Genomic DNA, 18,704 nt, shown 5'->3' with positions numbered 1-18,704 from the left:
CCTGGGCGTGCCCCTCTTTGGGTGAGGGGGAGATAGTACCTTTGCTCTGCCTCATGATCTTGATCTCACAGTTTCCATGCCCACATATTCATTTTCATGCAGAAGAATCTGTGTGTTTTTTTTTTTTCTGGATAGCAAAAATCTTAACCTTTCCAACAATCCTGGGGAAAAGTTCACTCTTCTTTGTACATCAGATAAAATTCTACTTATTAGATACAAATTTTATTGTATGAAATTCTTGACAGTCTGAGGATGACACAGAAAAATAATTCAATATGAATTTAAAATTCCCTTAGTTGCATGTCATCCCATAACTATAAAATAAGGTTTTGTAAACTATTATGATTATATTTAATAATATCTTTAAGAAGGAAGAACAATTTAGGGAAAATTAACAAATAAGTATGGTGAGATGGGCTTGGATGTATATTCTCATTCTGTAAGAATTGTTGATTAACAGCAACTGATTTGTAGCAGTTCAAGTGCAAGGCATTTGTATGAGCTGAAATGAAAAGAAATGTCTTCTACATGAGGATATAAGTAAGATTTTCCTAGCCTCATGCAGAATGACTGCACTCACAAGCTGGGAAAGAAGGCGACAATTTCTTAGTTCTTAAATGCTGCTTCAAAGAGCGGAATCAATTGCAGTTCCTCTTAGTGACAGAGATGGGTGTGGAGGGAGAACATCTGTCCCATGGTTGGGCCCAATGCTCCTTCTCTGGACCCTCTCGGCTAGTGCCTGAGTCTGAGTATTCAGTTCAAGGATAGCCAATAAAAAGTTCTTCTCCTGTATCCAAGGAGGACTCTGGGTCACTGGAAATAGGAATGTGGCTTGCATGTGAAATGATGTTGATAATGACTAGAAAAGGTAACTATGTGTTGCTGTGCACCTTAGGTGGCGCCATATCTAACATGTATGCCATGCTGATTGCACGCTTTAAGATGTTCCCAGAAGTCAAGGAGAAAGGGATGGCCGCTGTTCCCAGGCTCATTGCCTTCACGTCTGAGCATGTACGTGTTTCTGTTCTTTCCAAGTTTAAGGTTCTATTTTGTAAAGCCTGGGTTTAAAAAATGATATTTAGAAATGCTTTATCCCCAGAGGTTCTCTTTCCAAAAGATACTTTTTGGAAAAGAATTAGGGGAGAAAAGAGCTGAGTGGTACAATGGGTTGAATTTCTCTTTGAAATTCAGGAAAACTCGAAGAGAAATCAGGATGTTTTACCTGCGGTTCCTACACTTCACTTTTTCGTACTAATGTTGTGTGTTGGGGAAGGGTAGGAGGAGAGAAAGCAGACCGGCTATGAACTCATTTGGACTATGGATATTACTGCACCTACATAACTCCAAAGTAACCTGTTGATACAGTCTTGGTGTTTAAAAATTCTGACCAGATATCCTACTCTCATGGTACCTTGAACCACTTTAATGTTAACTTAACCAGAGGTTTTATCACTGTGGAGAAATGGCATAGTGATCTGTCATATCTGATCTCTCAGCCAACCACAGGCTCCTACCTACTATCAGGCTGCTGGCCAGGCAGGATGCTGGGAGCTTGGGATTCCCATCTTGAATTCCAGGAAGGAGTCCAGGGCCTTCAAAGAGCTAATGCCACCAAGGCATTGCAACAACTGTCCTTCCTATTCACGTAAATTGAATTAACAGCTCTGCTAGGCCGCCTGCTTCCTCTCACATACCTAAGACTGCTCCATCACAACCTTTCCTCAAAGTAGCCCCAGGTCTGGAAAACAACTGCCTCAAAGATCAAGTAGCCCTTTGATGGTAGGGAAAGTGGAAAAGGGGGAGGGCAGCGAGGGGTTTATAGGGGAACTAGAAGTTCTTGAAAGAGACGTCGTCAGGCAGGAGAAGCAGGGAATCATAGTGGGGCCTCAGCTCTACTACAGAACTTTTCTTTTTATGTTTTAAGGTGTGTGTGTGTGTGTGTGTGTGTGTGTGTGTGTGTGTGTGTTATAACAAGGAAATGAAGGGCAAGTACAAGTTGGAAGCCAGTGAGTACAATTCATAACCACAGCAGTAGCCATAGAATCAAAAGAAACTGATTTATGTTAACAAATTATCTTCAGCCATTGTTTTTAGTCATGTTTACCATAAACGTAGTGGCTTAAGACAACATGACTTCATTGGAGGTCAGAATGGAATGTGGGTGAGCAGGGCTGGGTTCCTTCTGGAGGTGGCAGGGGAGCACCCGTTTCCTCTGCTCGCTCTGACTTCTGTTTCTGTCACCATACCTCCTTCTCTGGTTCTGACTCTCCCGTCCGCTCTTTGCTCTTTCCCTTGTTAGGACCCTTATGATTACTTGGGTCTACCCAGATAACCCAGGTAATCTCCCACCTCAAGACCCTTAACTTAATCACATTTGAAAGATCCCTTTTGCCATGTAAGGTAACATATTCCCAGGTTTCAGGGATTGGGATATGGACATCCTTGGGGAGGAAGACATTGTTCATTCTACTAGGCCTAGTACCCCCCATCATCAGCTCGTTTTCATTTCTCAGCTTTTCCAAAGGTAGAAAAACATGGTGCAATATTTTCTAATTACTGTTTCCCTGCAGTGGATTTGGACCCCTACATAGGTAAATGTTACTATATTCTCAGTCTCAAAAATCCCAGATGATATATTGGGTATCTTTTTCTTTTGGTTTCTGTGCCGATTACACAACCTGAAATGAGGTTGATTAACAAACAAGCTGCCCTGTGCTCTCTGGTTTCTGAATGAGTTTCTTGGGCTCAAGCTTCATGCAAATTGGCTTAACCTTACCCAGAAATCTTGGGTCATATAGCCTGGGAATGATTTTGCTATGCCTTATTTTCCTGATATCGCAAACTTGGAGTCTAATTCTTCATTTCTAAGGAAAGAAAGGTAATTCAGTAATACAACAACCATTTGATTCTCCCTTCTCTTTTTTGGATCTCTATCCACACACATAATTATAAAATAACATTTGAATTATAAACCTGCCCTAAAATACCAACTGGTTCTAACTGGAGGCTTATTTTTGACAAACGAAATGTTTTTCTAATGTATAATACCTTATATCTATCTGGTAACTATTTGACTGTTTCCAACATACTTCCAATTACATTAGCTCATTTGATTCTCACAACAATCTTGTGCAACATACAGAACAGAGATTATTATCAGTATTTTACAAATGGAGAGGCTGCAATTAGCTACGTAGACAGAGTTAGGATTAAATGGGTTTCCTGACTCGCAGACCAGTGAGGTCCCTGCCTCGACTACCAATGTAGAAACCAGATTAAAAGTTTCAGCAACAAAGTTTTGTACACCACAGTTCATCAACTGATTTAACATCTTCTACCTTCCCAAATCAAATTTCCACCAAGAGATTTTTCTTAATGTGAAGGTGATGGTACATTGTTACCTCCCCCAAAGACAACACCTCCTCATTATCTCATAGGGCCGAGCTGGAGGGGGTTTTCCAAATTTATTGAAAGTGCTCCTGTGTCTCCTTGAACAGTTGATCCAAATCATTCTGGACAGGTGAGACAATAATTCGGTCAAAGCCAAGGAAGGGGAAGACGGGGGAGGGTGGAGGTAGTCCAATTCAACAAATATTTATTAACTATATGCTACAATAAAATTTTCCCCTAATGCAGCTTATGTTTTATTAGGGTATTGACAGTGGGTAAACTAATAAATATTTATGCCACATTGTGACAAGAGAATGGGATGGTAGTGAGCTATTCTACAAGATTCTCATAAAAGGTCTCTGTAAAAATGAAACATAGCAGAGACCTACCTCGAATGAGGGAGGGAGCTATATACATATCTGAGGAAGGATTTTTCAAGAAATGAAACAAAATAACAAAGGCATAAATGCAGAACAAGTTGAGTAAGCTCACAGAAGACCAGGAAAGCCAGTACCACCAGGTAGAGAGAGTGAGAGGTAGGGATGTGGGACACAATGTAGGGAAGGGTTAGGGGTAAAGTTAGCTAGGTACTGAGGGCTGTCTTTACATATATATATTATTGACTTCAAAGAGGAAGGGAGAGGGAGAGAGATGGAAACATCAATGATGAGAGAGAATTATTGATTGGCTGCCTTCTGCATGCCCCCCACTGGAGATCCAGCCAGAAACTGGGGCATGTGCCCTGACTGGGAATGGAACTGTGACCTGCCTGGTTCATAGGTTGACACTCAACCACTGAGCCATGCTGGCTGGGCATGAGGGCTTTCTTAATAATCTTCGTGTTCCCTGAGCCCAGAAGAGGATTTCCCTGAAACCCTGTCATCCAGTAGGCACTGAATCTGAGTCTCAGTTAAATACCTGGATGTGACTAACAATGGCTTGAAAGAATTAATGCAACTTTCCAAACTGCTTATCTAAATTATAAAGAGGAAGAGAAACCAGCATGTCAAAAGACTGACCTGGTTTTTTTCAGAACTTTCCACCATTCTCCTTACTCTCCCACCATCCCTAAAGACAGGTAAGACTTACTGCACCAGGGCTGCATACAAGGATGGAGCTCATGCCTGTGGGCTCTCATCCTCATTCTCACTTTGGACAATCTCAACACACCCAAACCCTGCTTACTTTTCACTTACAATTATTTCATAACTATAAAATCCCATACTTATCTGCACATTTTAAATATCAACTGAAACATGTATCCTGTGTCTAGATTAATTAATGCTATTTTATCAAAAGATACCAGTAAATTAATCTTTATTTAGTATAAATTAAAAACATATAGGTTTTAACATCTATTACCCTTGAATTGAAATATGATTTTGTTCTAAATAAGCACTAGATTCTATCAGGGGGCTTATTGTTATTTTTTTCCAAAATCAGGGAGGTGGGGGGGGCCAGAGGGTTTTCATTAGCTCATTCCCCAGCTATCCCATTGATGAACTGATTATTAAAACAGTCTTGATCATTTGAGGGACACATCTGAATCCTTATAGCTGCCAATTTTTGTTCTGCTTTCTGAAGCCACCAGAGCAGTCAGGCCATTCCTCTACTCGTGCTTTGGCATAGCCCTTCAGATACAAAGGCCACGCATATGCCACACGTCCCTCTTTTTCTCTGCTTACGGCCAAGTGTTCTCTGAGACGTCTCTAGACACTTGGTGTCCAGGCTCCTCAGCATCCAGGTTGCTGTTGTGTTCTGGTTCCTCAACAAGTGGTTCCAAACGATGTGGTGCTAAGGATTACAAATGACTCTCCATCAGCGCAGAGAGATGGGCCATTTAAGCTGGCTTCACTGTTCCTTCCTCATTAGGCAGTGTCTTTTTTGTGTGTGTCTCAAGTCTCTTCCGCTTTATGGGTCCCTTGCTATTTGTGGACAACATCTAGCTATTTCCCTGCTCCCTTTCCTGAAATATAAATGCGTTCGGTATCTAATTTTCTTTTTTCATGCCTCATATCACCTTTGTTCCCCATCTTCAAGCTTTCTATTTGGGCATGTGTTTGTCTTTAAGTGTGTGGTATTTGGTACAGTGATCAATTATCCTGGTTAATTGCTCCTCATTTGAGGATCCTTACCCTTTCTCATTAAATACCAGATGAGACGACTTCCTCTCATTGACCAGGTGCATCAGATCTCTTACTTATCCCCAATTTGCCACTTGGCAGTTTAGTGCTTACAAGCTCATTCGCTGAGGGGTCTAATTTGAGGCTTGTGTTTGCTCACTGGGGCAGCTGTTTCCTCTGTTCTGTGCCCTCCTGGCAGGGAGACTTAGCGCTGTTTCGCCCTTTCCTGGGTGGCTTAGGGATCTGCTAAGTAAGCAAGAGAGACTACTATTTTTTTAGTGAGGGAGACATGCATCTTTTCAAACCCAATTAAGCTTTCTCTCCTAGTTCCCAGGTATCTTGGTAACAAATGTCCACTTTGTCTTTTCGAGGTTGTAAAATGAGGCTAATGGCCCTTTCTCATTACTTCTCAGCGACACTGGGCTTTTAAAACGCTTCTGTTCAGTGCCCTGTTAACTGGTTTGCATTATTTGCTACTGTTTTACATGTGATTTCCTCTTGTTTATGAGACACACCCCTAGAAGTATAGCAGTGCCTAAGCTGCATATTTAAGAATTCAAATAAGTCAAAAGTGGGCCTTTGAAAAGAGAGCCCACTCAGGAACCATAACTTAAAATTCCAGCCAGCAGCCCTTTGGAGATGTAAATTGAGGCATTGGCTCCCCTCTTGGACAGCTTAATGATCTGTAGTTAATAGTTGGAGGCTGCTGAGCAGATGCGGTACAGCTGGGCTTAGGTTAGCCTCTCAGCTTTCCACATTGCACAGTGATACAGCCATTAAAAAAAAAAAAAAGATTCAGCTTCCTATCCGGAATCAATAACCAAGAGCACAAAGATGTGGCAGTGCCTTGTCAGTGTGGCCTTTTCCACGCAGCGTTCTGCCCAAGCCAGGAACCAATGCCTCCTTCCAGAGCCCAGCCCCGGCTGGGCAGTCACCTGCACAACAAATAGCCCCTCCAACAACCCTGGGACCAAAAGTGCTGAATGTAAAGCCAATCACTCCTCTTACTTGAGTGCACACAATTTAACTGAACTTTGAGAGAAACTTGAGTGTAATCTCTTGGTAGCAAAATATAAGTTTGGGAGCCATACATACACAGCTGCTGGAGGCAGTCGATGTGCTCTTACCCCTTGTATATAAAATTGGCTTGGATTACTGTGTGTTGGAGTAGAAGGTCCTTTTACAATTTCCAGGGTCTTAGTATTTCACTTAAAGTCCAAGTGAACTCAACAACAATAGCAACAAACAAACCAGCAAACAAACAAAACATCTATACAAGAGTGGTCAAAGGACTTGTATAGACATTTCTTCAAAGAAGATGTACAAATGGCCAATAAGCACATGAAAATATGCTCAGTATCACTAATCATTGGGGAAATGCAAAGCAAATCCATAATGAGGTATCACTCCACACCCATTAGAATGACTATTCTCAAAACAAACAAACAAACAAGTGAACAAAACACAAAATAATTGTTAACAGGATGTGTAGAAACTGGAACCATGGAGCAGTGCTGGTGGGAGTGGAAAATGGTACAGCTGATGTGGAAAGTAGTATGAGACAATTCCTCAAAAATAGAATTACCATATGATCCAGCAATTCACTTCTGAGTATACTCCAAAGAATTAAAAGTATGGCTCAAAGAGATATCTGCACACCCATGCTCATACTACATTATCCATAAGGACAAAAGGTAGTAGCTATCCCAATGTCCATGGACGGATGAATGGAAAACAAAATGTGATGTATATATACAATGAATATGATTCAGCCCTGAAAATGAGGGGAATTCTGATATAAGCTACGACATGGATGAATTGTGAAAACCTTATGCTCAGTGAAACAAGCCACTCACAAAGGATAAATAGTGCATGGTTCCGCTTACATGAGGTTCCTAGGATAGCCAGGTTCATAGAGACAGAAAGTAGAATGGTGGTCTCCAAGGCTGTGGAGAGGGAGGAATGAGGAGCTGTTGTTTCATGGGTCCAGAGTTTCAGGTTTGCAAGATGGAAAGAGTTCTGGAGAAGGATGGTAGTGTTGGGTGCACAACATTAATGTACTTAAGGCCACTGAATTGTGCATTTCTAAGTGGTGAAGATGGTAAATTTTATGTTATCTAGATTTCACCACAATTTTTTAAGCCCAAGTGAAGGATGCCTTCTTCTCTCAGCAATCCAGGCTTTGGAGGGACAGGTTAGAAATAGGAGAAGTGAAAAAAAATAGCTAAGGGAGTGGATTTTAACTTTATATGCAACTAATTACTAATATGCTCTTTTTACAGAGTCATTTTTCTCTCAAGAAGGGAGCTGCAGCCTTGGGCATTGGAACAGACAGCGTGATTCTAATTAAATGTGATGAGAGGTAAGCATGAATATGCAACCCTTTTTGGTTAGCAATTTGCAAATTCCACACATATGTATACCTTTTAGTCTGAAAACAGGTGATGACCATAGGGGCAGAAAACCTGGCTCCATCCTGGCCACTGCCATTCACTTTCTTTTTCACACAGGCTCTTGCCTGGAGTTGTGGGATGGTGTCCCTCAATGCCATGGAGCCTTCCATGCCCCTTGACTGAATCAAAATGTTTGTTAAATCTATTCAAAAATTCTTCACCAAGATGGTGCACAAGGACATTCATCAACACCAACAACTTGATCGCTGATTTATGGTGATGTCATCATTCTAGGCACCCTGGATGGTGTGCACTTGATGGAATAATTACAGAAGTGGGGGCATTTTAGCCAGTAGGGAATAAATAACCCCTCAGCATCTCATCAGCTTTATGCTGGAACCAAAGACGGATCCATGTTTTAATTGACACCCATACCTTCTTAGGCATTCTGTGAATAGGTGGGAGGGAGTGGGGGAGGGGAAAGAAAGATTTAATAGCATTTTAAAGATATTCATGTAAATTATCATTGGCCTGGCCCTAGCTGGTTTGGCTCGGTGGATAAGAGCTTTGGCCTGCGGACTGAAGGGTAAAGGTTTGGTTCCGGCCAAGGGCACATGCCTAGGTTGTGGGATTGATCCCCAGTAGGGGGCATGCAGGAGGCAGCCTATCAATGATTCTCTCTCATCATTGATGTTTCTATCTCTCTATCCCTCTCCCTTCCTCTCTAAAATCAATAAAAATATATTTTAAAAAATTATCATTGGCCTGTAGCTTGGAGCCTATAAAAATAAATTAACCACTTATTTATTGGTATGAATTTATGGGACACACATTTATGATTGTCCACCATACTACTAAGCTCTAGAAAAAGATTAGGCAAAATCCCAGTGCCCTGACAGAATATGATCTAAGTGGAGAGATGGAGAGACATTGATATGGTTGAATTGTGTGGCCCAGAGTACACATTGTATACATTGGTAAGGTTGAAAGGCTTCATGCAGCAGTGAGGGCTTGAGCTGGAGGGTGGGAGGGGGACAAGAGCAGAAGATTGAGTACCACCAGCAAAGCCACAGGAGTAGCAATGAGCTTGTGGGGCTCCAGGAGGGGAAGGGGACAGCCTTCTGGACATGTGGGATTTTGAAAACTCAAAAAAACAAACTGATTAACAGCCATATCTCCCTCTGGAAGATAAAATTACAATAGCCTGCCACGTTCTTGTTCACACCTTTGTATATTGTCAGAATTTGTTTGCAAGGAGTGCACATTACCTCTACAATGAGAAAAAACTGTGATGTTTTCTTTTTTCTTTTTGGGGATAAAAAGCTAAACTTAGCATTTGAACTTGATGAGGCTGGAGACCAGGTAACTTGCAAGCATTTTTATCTGCGAAGGGCATGAGTGAAACACCCTCAGGGAGCAAGGAAGAGGAGAGACTGGTCAGTGACTCTAGCAGTAAGATGGAAGTGAAATGATAGAGTACTGGAGTGAGGTGAACACATTCTGAAAAAGGAACTGCTTATACTTTAAAGGCTGGCAGTGTTCCTCACTATCAGGTACTTGAGGAGAAAATTGGCACAGACACAAAATTTGCTAACTGGGGATAAAGATTTAAATAACAAAACATTTCCTTAATCTGTAGCCAAACGGTTATAAGTAATGAGCCTGGAATCCAGGGAAGAATTGTCTGACAGGCCGTGTTTTTTCCTATCTAATCAGTTTGCCTTCTTAGCTTAATTCATAGGTGTTCTTTAAAAAAATGTGTGTGTGTATATATATATATATATACATATATATATATATATATATGTATATATATATATATATAATTGATTTCACAGAGGAAGGGAGAGGGAATAAGAGATAGAAACATCAATGATGAGAGAGAGTTATTGATCAGCTTTCTCCTGCACGCCCCCTACTGGGGATCGAGCCCACAACCTGGGCATGTGCCCTTGACCAGAATCATACCTTGGACCCTTCAGTTCACAGGCCAATTCTATCCACTGAGCCAAACCAGCTATGGCTTCGTAGGTGCTCTTGAGTTGAATCCCAGTGGGAGGATAGATGATCTGGGAGAACAGAGGGGGCTCTTGACTCCACTCCTTATGGCACCAATATTGCTTCTACTGTGAAAGTCAGGCTATGACCATGGAAATAGCCTTGGGAGGAGTCCACTAAGCCTGCCCGCCAGGTATTTATGGAGCAAAAGGCTGACCTGAGGACATCTGACTGTCTGGAGGCAGCATCATGCTCCATAGAGAAGTGCAGGCCTACTAGTAGAAGAAGGAAAAGCAAAGTGTTGCAGGGAAAGAAACCACTGACAGGGCGGCTGGGACAGAGGCCAAAGGCGTCTGTCATTCACCCCAGTGGGGCCAAGGGGCTTTGTCTCCTTCTGCTCAGGGGCCTTGTGAGAGGAGGAGGGGAGGAACGGAGCAACACAGGAGAAAGAAGAAAGAGAAAAGGAAAGAGGGAAAAAAGCATATGAAATAAAAGGTGGGAGAAATAAGGACTAGAAGAAAAATCTTGTGTGAAGTGAAGCAAGGGGAAGGAAGTAGAGGGAAATGGGAGTGGCAGCGGGAAACATTTTTAACATTTAAAAAGCAATATATGCTCACTTTTAAAAATGTAGAAAATAGCAGGGGAAAATCATAATTCTCCCACCCAAAGATTGTACTATATTGCTGTCTAAACCTTTGAGTCTCTTTTTAAGCATAGAGGTTTATTCTTTTTTCCCCCCTCTCTTTTGAATAATATTTACATTTGTGATCATGTTTCTTTTTCTAACTAAGCATAACATAAATATATTTCTACATTATTACAAATACAACACACTTTACATAATTTTTGAGGTGTGACTGAGGGAAAACATGATAGTATGCTGTTTAAATAAATCTCCGCTCCAGCACTAGCTGGGACAAACGCCTGTTTCATCAGCTAAGGAAAGGAAAAGGTAATGACACCTGCTTCAAAGGGTTGTTGTGCAGATTACATGCATTGACAAATGTAAAATGCTAAAAATGACAGCTAGAACAGAGCAAGCACAAAATATTAGTCCCCTGCTGTTTATTTCCCTATTTCTGGTGTTGCTCTTGTAAACAGCCTTTCCACCCTTCAGGGAACATTCTTACGTGCCCAGGGCTTCTCTATCTATGGTTATTTCTTTGTATAATTGCTAACCTAAACTCTATGAACATTCATAAGGAAAGTGACACATCAGGCCATATTGCCTTCCAACAGGTTTCATGAATTTACTCCTAGCAGTATTGTATGAGAACATTTTGGAAAAGAAAATTAAAGCAATGTTGGTAGCTACAGATAGTCTTTGATTCTAATAATTCATACCATCTGTAGAGCATGAGTTTAAGATTGAGAGCCTGGTCTTGATGGATTAAGTAAAATTGACATGTTTGGAGCCAGGAACCAGGAGGAGGCCTTGAGCAGTCATCTGCAGCCACAGTTCCCACTGGAATATGCTCAAACCCTCCTGGTGGCCATGTTGTTCTTATTATCTACCAAGTCCCCTTGAAAATCAGGCGTGCAGTTCAGAAATCACCTGAGACTGACAAACTTTCTCCTTGTGTGCTTTACAAAGTTCATCCAGACTTTGCAAAACATGAACCTGGATCTGCTCTCTAAGGCTTTCCCTTCTTACAGTTACTTTTTCTGACTGCTCATCAGTCTATCGGTGACTGGGTAACAGATTTTGTCTTGTTCTGCAGATAGTTGACTTAGTAAGAAGCTCACAATTGAAGGCAAATATCCTAGTGAAAGATGAGAATAATCTGTGACCTTCTAACAAGCTCATAGACACATGTAAAAAAATATTCCGAGAGATACTGTCCCTTAATTAGCAATTAAAGGGGCTCAGTTTGGTGATCCATTTAAAGTGAAACATGGTTTTCAGTTAAAACAGTTCTTAGACAGGTATAGTAAATCATTTGTTTGAAATAGGTTCTCTAAGAGTTGAAAATAAAAAAGAATTTTAATTTTATTATTTATACTGTAAAAGGTAAAATAAGATAGGGTAATGGAAGCCTCAGTTTCCAATGCTTTACATTTTAATGGAAGTATCATAAGTAAAAAGAGTACTACATTTTGTAAAAATTAATTATTAAGTTCAAAAGAGGAAAATGTGTTAAATGAATCCTTAATTTCCTAAGTTTTAATTTAAGAGTTCCCTTTCCTTGTCAGCAAAAAGTTGAATATTCCCAGTGATGGGATTACTGAACTTTTATTCAAGTGTCATTGGGTCTGATATTTGCAAAATTTGACTTAGTGGAATCTAAAATATGATGCATTGATGTGCTTAAGGATAGAGAAGAAAATATGAATTAGTATCTAGAGGAAAATAAGTATTTGTAGAAGAATTGAGTGATATTTCAGAATTGGATGAGGCCACTAACCAAAAAGACAATTCCCAGAAGTTAAGACAGGGGATAAGGAGAGAAAACTTCTATTCTATAGATGATAATTTTGGAAGAATAGGAAGTTCCCCTCTGATGGAAGTGAGAACCCTGTGAGCTACTTCTTTTGGCTCTAGGAAGGGGCCTTGGTTAGGAACACAGGTGGACATAGACACAGACTCGGCAAAACTTAGTCTGGTGTGCAAAAGGCAGACTTTGAAACAAGCAGAGGCCGTGGCGAGCTCCAAGCCATGGATGTGAGAGAAGTTGGCTTGTCCCAGGAACTGAAAAGAAGTTCTGAGGGGCAGTGGTCAGAATCCGATAACTCAAATACAATAGGATAGCGATAGCTCAGGTTTTACAGCTGATCGATAGGATGTGTTAATAGAAACTTGATTTTTCATCCAGTTATTACCTGATGTATACACCTATGCATACAAAATGTGAAGAAACTTTTTCATTTCGTTTTTAACAGGTTTTCTTCAAAATGTGTAATGGGATGAATAGTGAGCTCAAATTGAAACTTGAAATCATATGTGTACATGAGAATGTAGGGTTTATATGCATCTTTTATTGGAGAAAGAGTTTCTTCAGGAGACCACAGAATTCTTAGTGTTGGCTAGCATAGCGGTTTACACTGGAAACCGAGCTTTGCTTCCTGTTGTTTAACAGATTTGAGATCTTACCAAAAGCTGGACTGAAAGTGGCAGTTTTTACTTCGTCTGGTTTGTAACCGATAGAATTTTCTTCCCTTACCAGGACTAACTAATAAAGCATGTTCAGAAATAAAAAAGAAGAAAAATACAGATCTTTACCAAAGGGCGCAAAAAAAGATTTGTGTCCTAACTGTACCATGAGCTGGTTAGTTCATGGGTCACTCTCCTCAGAGCCACCACAAACACTAAGTGTGGCAATCAAAGACAATGGTCTCTTTATGGATTACTACTGATTCATCAGGAGGTGCCAATAGGGAGTCTTTGAATATTTGTCAGCCTGCACCATCTCCTGTACATTACTTATTTTGAAAACATTATTTATTGACAGTCCAGACTCCTACTTTTCAGGGTCAGTTTGCTGAGATCTTGCTAAAATTAAAATGTTTCCCGCATAGTTATTCAAGCCAGTTTCAACACTGTCAGAATCAATAACGGCAAAATATTTCTCTGCATAATTTTTTAATAATTTGGTAGCACAGACCTTGGAAAACTCTCTGTTTGCCCATGCATACTGAATGCTAGTAACTGCCTTGGGTAGGTATCTGCCTTCCATCTGACTGTACATGTGCCAGATGTAACTGCAAAGTAGTTCTTCTGCCATTCTCTCAGGTGCATAGTCCAAGAGCCCGAGGCCTGCATTTTAGAGATTCAAGTCTGAGGTTTAAGTCAGGTCTCCAAGAAAAAGTAGATGAATGACCTTAAACAAGCCTCCAGTTTTATCTGGAGCTTCTCAAAAGTGTGCAAACCGATGTGTGCCTGCCTGTATTTTTCTTCTTATAGATTAGTTTCAGTTTACTCACTTATAGTTTCAGATACTAATTATCATCTTACCTCCATTCCATTCTTTGCATTCTTGCAACAAATCCTATTTAGTTCCATGCTAATCCTTTATTTTCTTCTAGATTATATTTTCTAATATTATATTTGAGATTTTTGTAGCTATACTCTAAGATGTATCTATAGATTTGGGGGGCTATATTTGACAGATTTTGCTTTCACAGTTAGCTAATTTCAGGAAATAAATTCAAAGCTTTCCATCGTCTTCTCTATAAAGCTAAAAGAGCATCATCTGCCAATAGTAGACTTGTTAATATTCACTACCAAAACATCAGGGCCTGGCCTTTTGAGGAACAATTTTTTGGAAACTTTTTCCCACTTATTATTTGTGTTTTTTTTTTTCAAATTTTCTATATATTCTTGAATCAATTCTTTTAATTTACATGTTCCTGGAGGAAATTATCTATTTCCCCAAATTTTAAGATTAGCCTAAGGTGCTCCATAGAATTCTCTTATAATATTAAATACATAATATATATACTAGAGACCTGTTGCACAAAATTCATGCACAGGTAGGGTCCCTAGGCCTGGCCAATGATCAGGGCCAATCAGGGCCTTCCAGCTGCCAGCTGGGGCCTTCCTTCATTCCACGCCTCCCCCTGGTGGTCAGCACAGGTCATAGTGAGGGAGCGAACTCCTAGTCTCCCAATCAAACTCCTGAAGAGACATTTTGCATATTAGCCTTTTTATATATATAGAAACCCTTACCTCCTTTCTCTTTTCAAATGTTACATTTTCTCTCTTTTCTTTAATTGGACTAGTCAGATAATTGTATATTCATTGATCTTTTCAATGTTCCATCTTTTGAATTTAAATGTACTTATAGTTTCTAATTCATTGAAACATTCATTCTTTCTGCCTACCTTGTTGTTGGATTAAATATTCAGTTTAGTTGCCTTTATTCTTTGTTATTTAATTGCAGAAGCATTTCAGGCTATTCATTTTCCTCTGAGGATGATTTAGGATGCCTTATATTTTTATCTGTTGTATTCCCATATCATTAATTTTTAAGGTTCTGTAATGGCAGTTTTTATTTTCTCCTGGTCACAAAGTTATTTACAGTAGCCAAGCATGGTTTCTTACATGATAAATTGAACAATTTATCATGATCCTTTTCTTCTCTCTACCAACAAGCTCACAGAAGAGGGATGTTAGTTTGGGGACTAAGAGAAGTGATGAGAGATTGTCAGCACACCTTCTAGCACACAGACATTTCCTTTTCTGCACTCTCCCTCCATTGCCAAATGTCTTGCTCCAAAGCAGCCTTGTTTTAACTGAATTAAGGGGATGACCTAAAAAGCAGGGTCTGTGCCGAGTGCACAGTGGTAGGAGGGAGTCCACGGAACTTGCCAGAAATTGTAGTCTTGCATCATTCAGGGAGGAAATGCATTTATTTCTGAAAAGAGATGAGAGTTGTTTAAACTGATTATTATTATCAACGGTTTAGGGTTGGATTTTTACCCTCATGTTGCCACTTGTCAAAGACAAAAAAGTAAAGTATTCAAAGTAAATCTATACAGTAATCTATTTTTCCTTTCAGGGGAAAAATGATCCCATCTGACCTTGAAAGAAGGATCCTTGAAGCCAAACAAAAAGTAAGTTTTTGTAGGGAGCTTTATCTAGCCCATAACAAGCTAAGGGTACAACTTTGTAGTCCTATCCAGTGGAGAACACACTTTGGTTTTATTTTTTAAAAGAGGACCAGCACCTCAACCTCCCAGCTTTAATGAGAATATGGAATTTTGCATCTACTCATTACTTATTTCTCCGGGTTGTAGGCTCTGCTTTCTAAAGGTCTAAGTTGCTGAATAAATAACATCCACAATAATATTGTAGAAGTTTCCAAAGCATTTGTCTTCTTGTGTGAAGAGGCTTGGCATCAAGCAGACACATTTGAAAGATCAGAAAGTGGAAAATATCAGAATGCTAATGCAGCGTGTCAGTTACTGCTGTGAGGTTATTGGAAAGGGGCCATTTTTCCTGCCTGTACACATACTGGTATGCCTGGCTCTTCAAACGCCTTCTTTTTCAGAAACCATTTAGAACTCTTTTTAGAAGTAACAAGTTCAAGAGACCTGTTACAGATTCCCACAAAGCTCTGGGAAGTCATGTACATCCCTGGATGGTTCGCAAGCCATAGAGCTTATTTCTAGAATTCTCTTAATTTAATGTCCACTGAATATAACCTACAGCTCCTAGTTCAACGCTGTAACACCTTTTGATTATTATGAGTTCAGGAATAATTATTTCTATTTATATGCCTCCCCCAACTCCCACGCCCCATAATGTGCAGCGGGAGATTTCTCTTGTTCTTGTACTAGAACTTCTTTGTAACGTAAATCACAGATTAGGCCTTTGCTGCCACCTACAGACTGACTCTGTAACATCATGTTGTAGCATGTAGAGTAACATGTTCATCTATTTGAGTCATTCTTCTGCAGCCATCTCTTATTTCAATCACTTTCATTTAGCCAGGGCCAGACAGACTGAGAACTACTAACACGCATAAAAGCCAGGGGTTATTGCTTAGCTCCACATGAATCCTCTTCTCTAAGACTCCAAATAAGTTATCTGAGGATTTTCCAAATAGTAGTAATGAGCTGGTTGGAGTTCCTTCTCATTGTTCTCTTTTCCGCTTATTTATTAAATTCAGAGGTCCTTTTATGAACAAGAAAGACTAGAAATTTAGCAAAGGGTAGGAGGAAAGGCCAGAAACCCTCCCTAGAAAATATAAATGACTGTGAGCACCACAAAGCTTATTCCCCTCTGGGTCCAGTGTAGCCTCTTCTGAGAATCAGAATGTCTTCTGTTCTAGAGGAATGGCCTGGAGAACTCCAGTCCTGGAGCGTGAACATTGTTCCTACCAGGCTCTGAGGTTTCAATGGCCTTTCTGATGGCTCCAAAAATGCACCTGTATGAGAGGGGGGATTTCCTTGCTTTTGCCAGCTATTTTAAAGAATCTTTTACATGTCTTGGGGCTTTCTCATTTGCATAGGGATTTGTCCCTTTCCTTGTGAGTGCCACAGCTGGGACCACCGTGTACGGAGCATTTGATCCCCTCTTAGCTGTCGCTGACATTTGCAAAAAGTATAAAATCTGGATGCATGTGGATGTAAGTATCCCATAGGCCTGCCACTAAAATGTCCTTGTGCATTTTCACCTGGGCGCTCTCTCTCTCTCTCTCTCAGACCTTATTTTCAAATGGTGATAGTTCAGCTTTTAATAACTGCAAAGACAAAATAGCTCACAATTGACAAAACATACAAATTCACTGGAAGCAGTCTGAGGTTGATTATGCCTTAATGTTCCCGACATGATAATATTCTTATTTATTTGGCCAGTACCTGAGCCGAGCACTTAGTTCTTAATCCATTGAGCCACAATGTCCTTTGTACACACACACACACACACACACACACACACAGCACACACATGCAGAGCTTACTGCCCTGCAAGAATGCTCAAATGGACAAACAGGAATTGCATTTATATAGGAAACCCAAAGGCTCAAAAAACTCAAATCAAGTATTTGCATATACTGAGAAGAAAGCAGACTTGACAGCTTGCTAAGAAATATCTGCCACCACATTTCCAATTTCTTAGCTTGATCAGCTAAGAAGATAAGCTAGATGTGAGAATTTTGACTCTAGGCTTAGTAACACTAAAAAAAAAAAAAGCCCACGAAAAGATTTTCAAATGAAAAACTGTCAATTTTTAGAAGGACGAATTGCAGGGATTTACATTTAGGCCAGTATTTTTCAAAATGTGGCTCAAGATTAGCTGCTATCTGCAAACTGTTAATGATCCAGGATGAGATAAAGAGTTGGTGTCAAAATATCGTTAAGCACAGTATTTGGTAAAGCTGACATTTTATTATTATTATTTTTATTGTGTGGCTTTCTCAGTGAAGGAAGCATAAGCTGATTCTGGTGCAAGAATGTTGGTGAGTAGCACTGACTCTAGGCCATCTTGGCTTTATGATAAGTATTCAGAGCAAATTATTTCCCCTCTCTTTAGGAGCAGAAAACATTCAAAGGCTAAGCTAATAAATTTCTATTATTCCAGAGGTATAGTCTGCAAAGCAATTACCAAATTTCTTTTCCTTCCCTGATTCACAATGTGGTTGTGCATTAAGCTACCAGAGACCCCTTCGTTTTACACATGAAGACACTGAGAAAAGGTTGAACAACTTGAGTACCTTCAGTGACCTGGTTTCAGAACTGGGAGTCTGTTAAGCCTTGCTAGCCGACTCAGGGAGACAATTACCCTGACTGCTTTAAAAATAGCAATGTCCGTGTGTCCCAAGCTAGCAGATGCTGTGGTCTTTCTTTTAGGATTATAATTACAACAGAGCTGGAAGGTCTTTTAACCAATTGTATTAGCTTTCTTTGAAACATATCAAGTTTACTACTTATTCTCTTTAATTTTTATACATTCTATAATTAAGCTAAAAATCTTAAAAGATTACACATTTGGAAAATTGGGTAATTTTTGAAAGTGCAAAAGAACTGAAATTACAACAAGGCAGGGGGAACAATTAGACCCTAACAGTGGTAGGGGTTTTTCCTTTAAAATAATCCCAGGAATATTTTTTACCCACAAAGAAGGTTAATATCTTCCAATGAATCTCTATCTTGACATCCTATTTTTAAAGATTACTCTACCAATTCAAATCTTAAAACTTGAGAAAAAAAATGTAAGGGCCATGTTCTAATTGCTCAATTAATTGACTGGTACAAATCTCTCTTGCTTGCTTTTTTGGTGGTAGGTTTTTTGTTTGTTTTGCTTTTGACAGAGAAATTAGTTTATCCAAAATTACACAGCAGTGGAACTGGATTGTGA

At 39.9% G+C, this 18,704-nt stretch overlaps 1 protein-coding gene across 1 annotated transcript in view; it reads left to right on the top strand.

The window, feature by feature from the left end:
- The window catches only part of GAD2 (glutamate decarboxylase 2), a 65,305-nt gene that overhangs the window by 11,514 nt on the left and 35,087 nt on the right, over positions 1-18,704 (top strand). Inside the window, exons 7-10 of the mRNA XM_008148870.3 lie at positions 896-1,011; positions 7,796-7,875; positions 15,403-15,457; positions 16,858-16,974. Coding sequence (XP_008147092.2) covers positions 896-1,011; positions 7,796-7,875; positions 15,403-15,457; positions 16,858-16,974 — 368 coding nt within the window. The remainder of the gene's footprint in view (positions 1-895; positions 1,012-7,795; positions 7,876-15,402; positions 15,458-16,857; positions 16,975-18,704) is intronic.

The sequence above is a fragment of the Eptesicus fuscus genome, chromosome 2 (assembly GCF_027574615.1).
Source record: "Eptesicus fuscus isolate TK198812 chromosome 2, DD_ASM_mEF_20220401, whole genome shotgun sequence".
Taxonomy (NCBI): Eukaryota; Metazoa; Chordata; class Mammalia; order Chiroptera; family Vespertilionidae; genus Eptesicus; species Eptesicus fuscus.
This window is presented reverse-complemented; position numbering and strand designations above follow the sequence as displayed.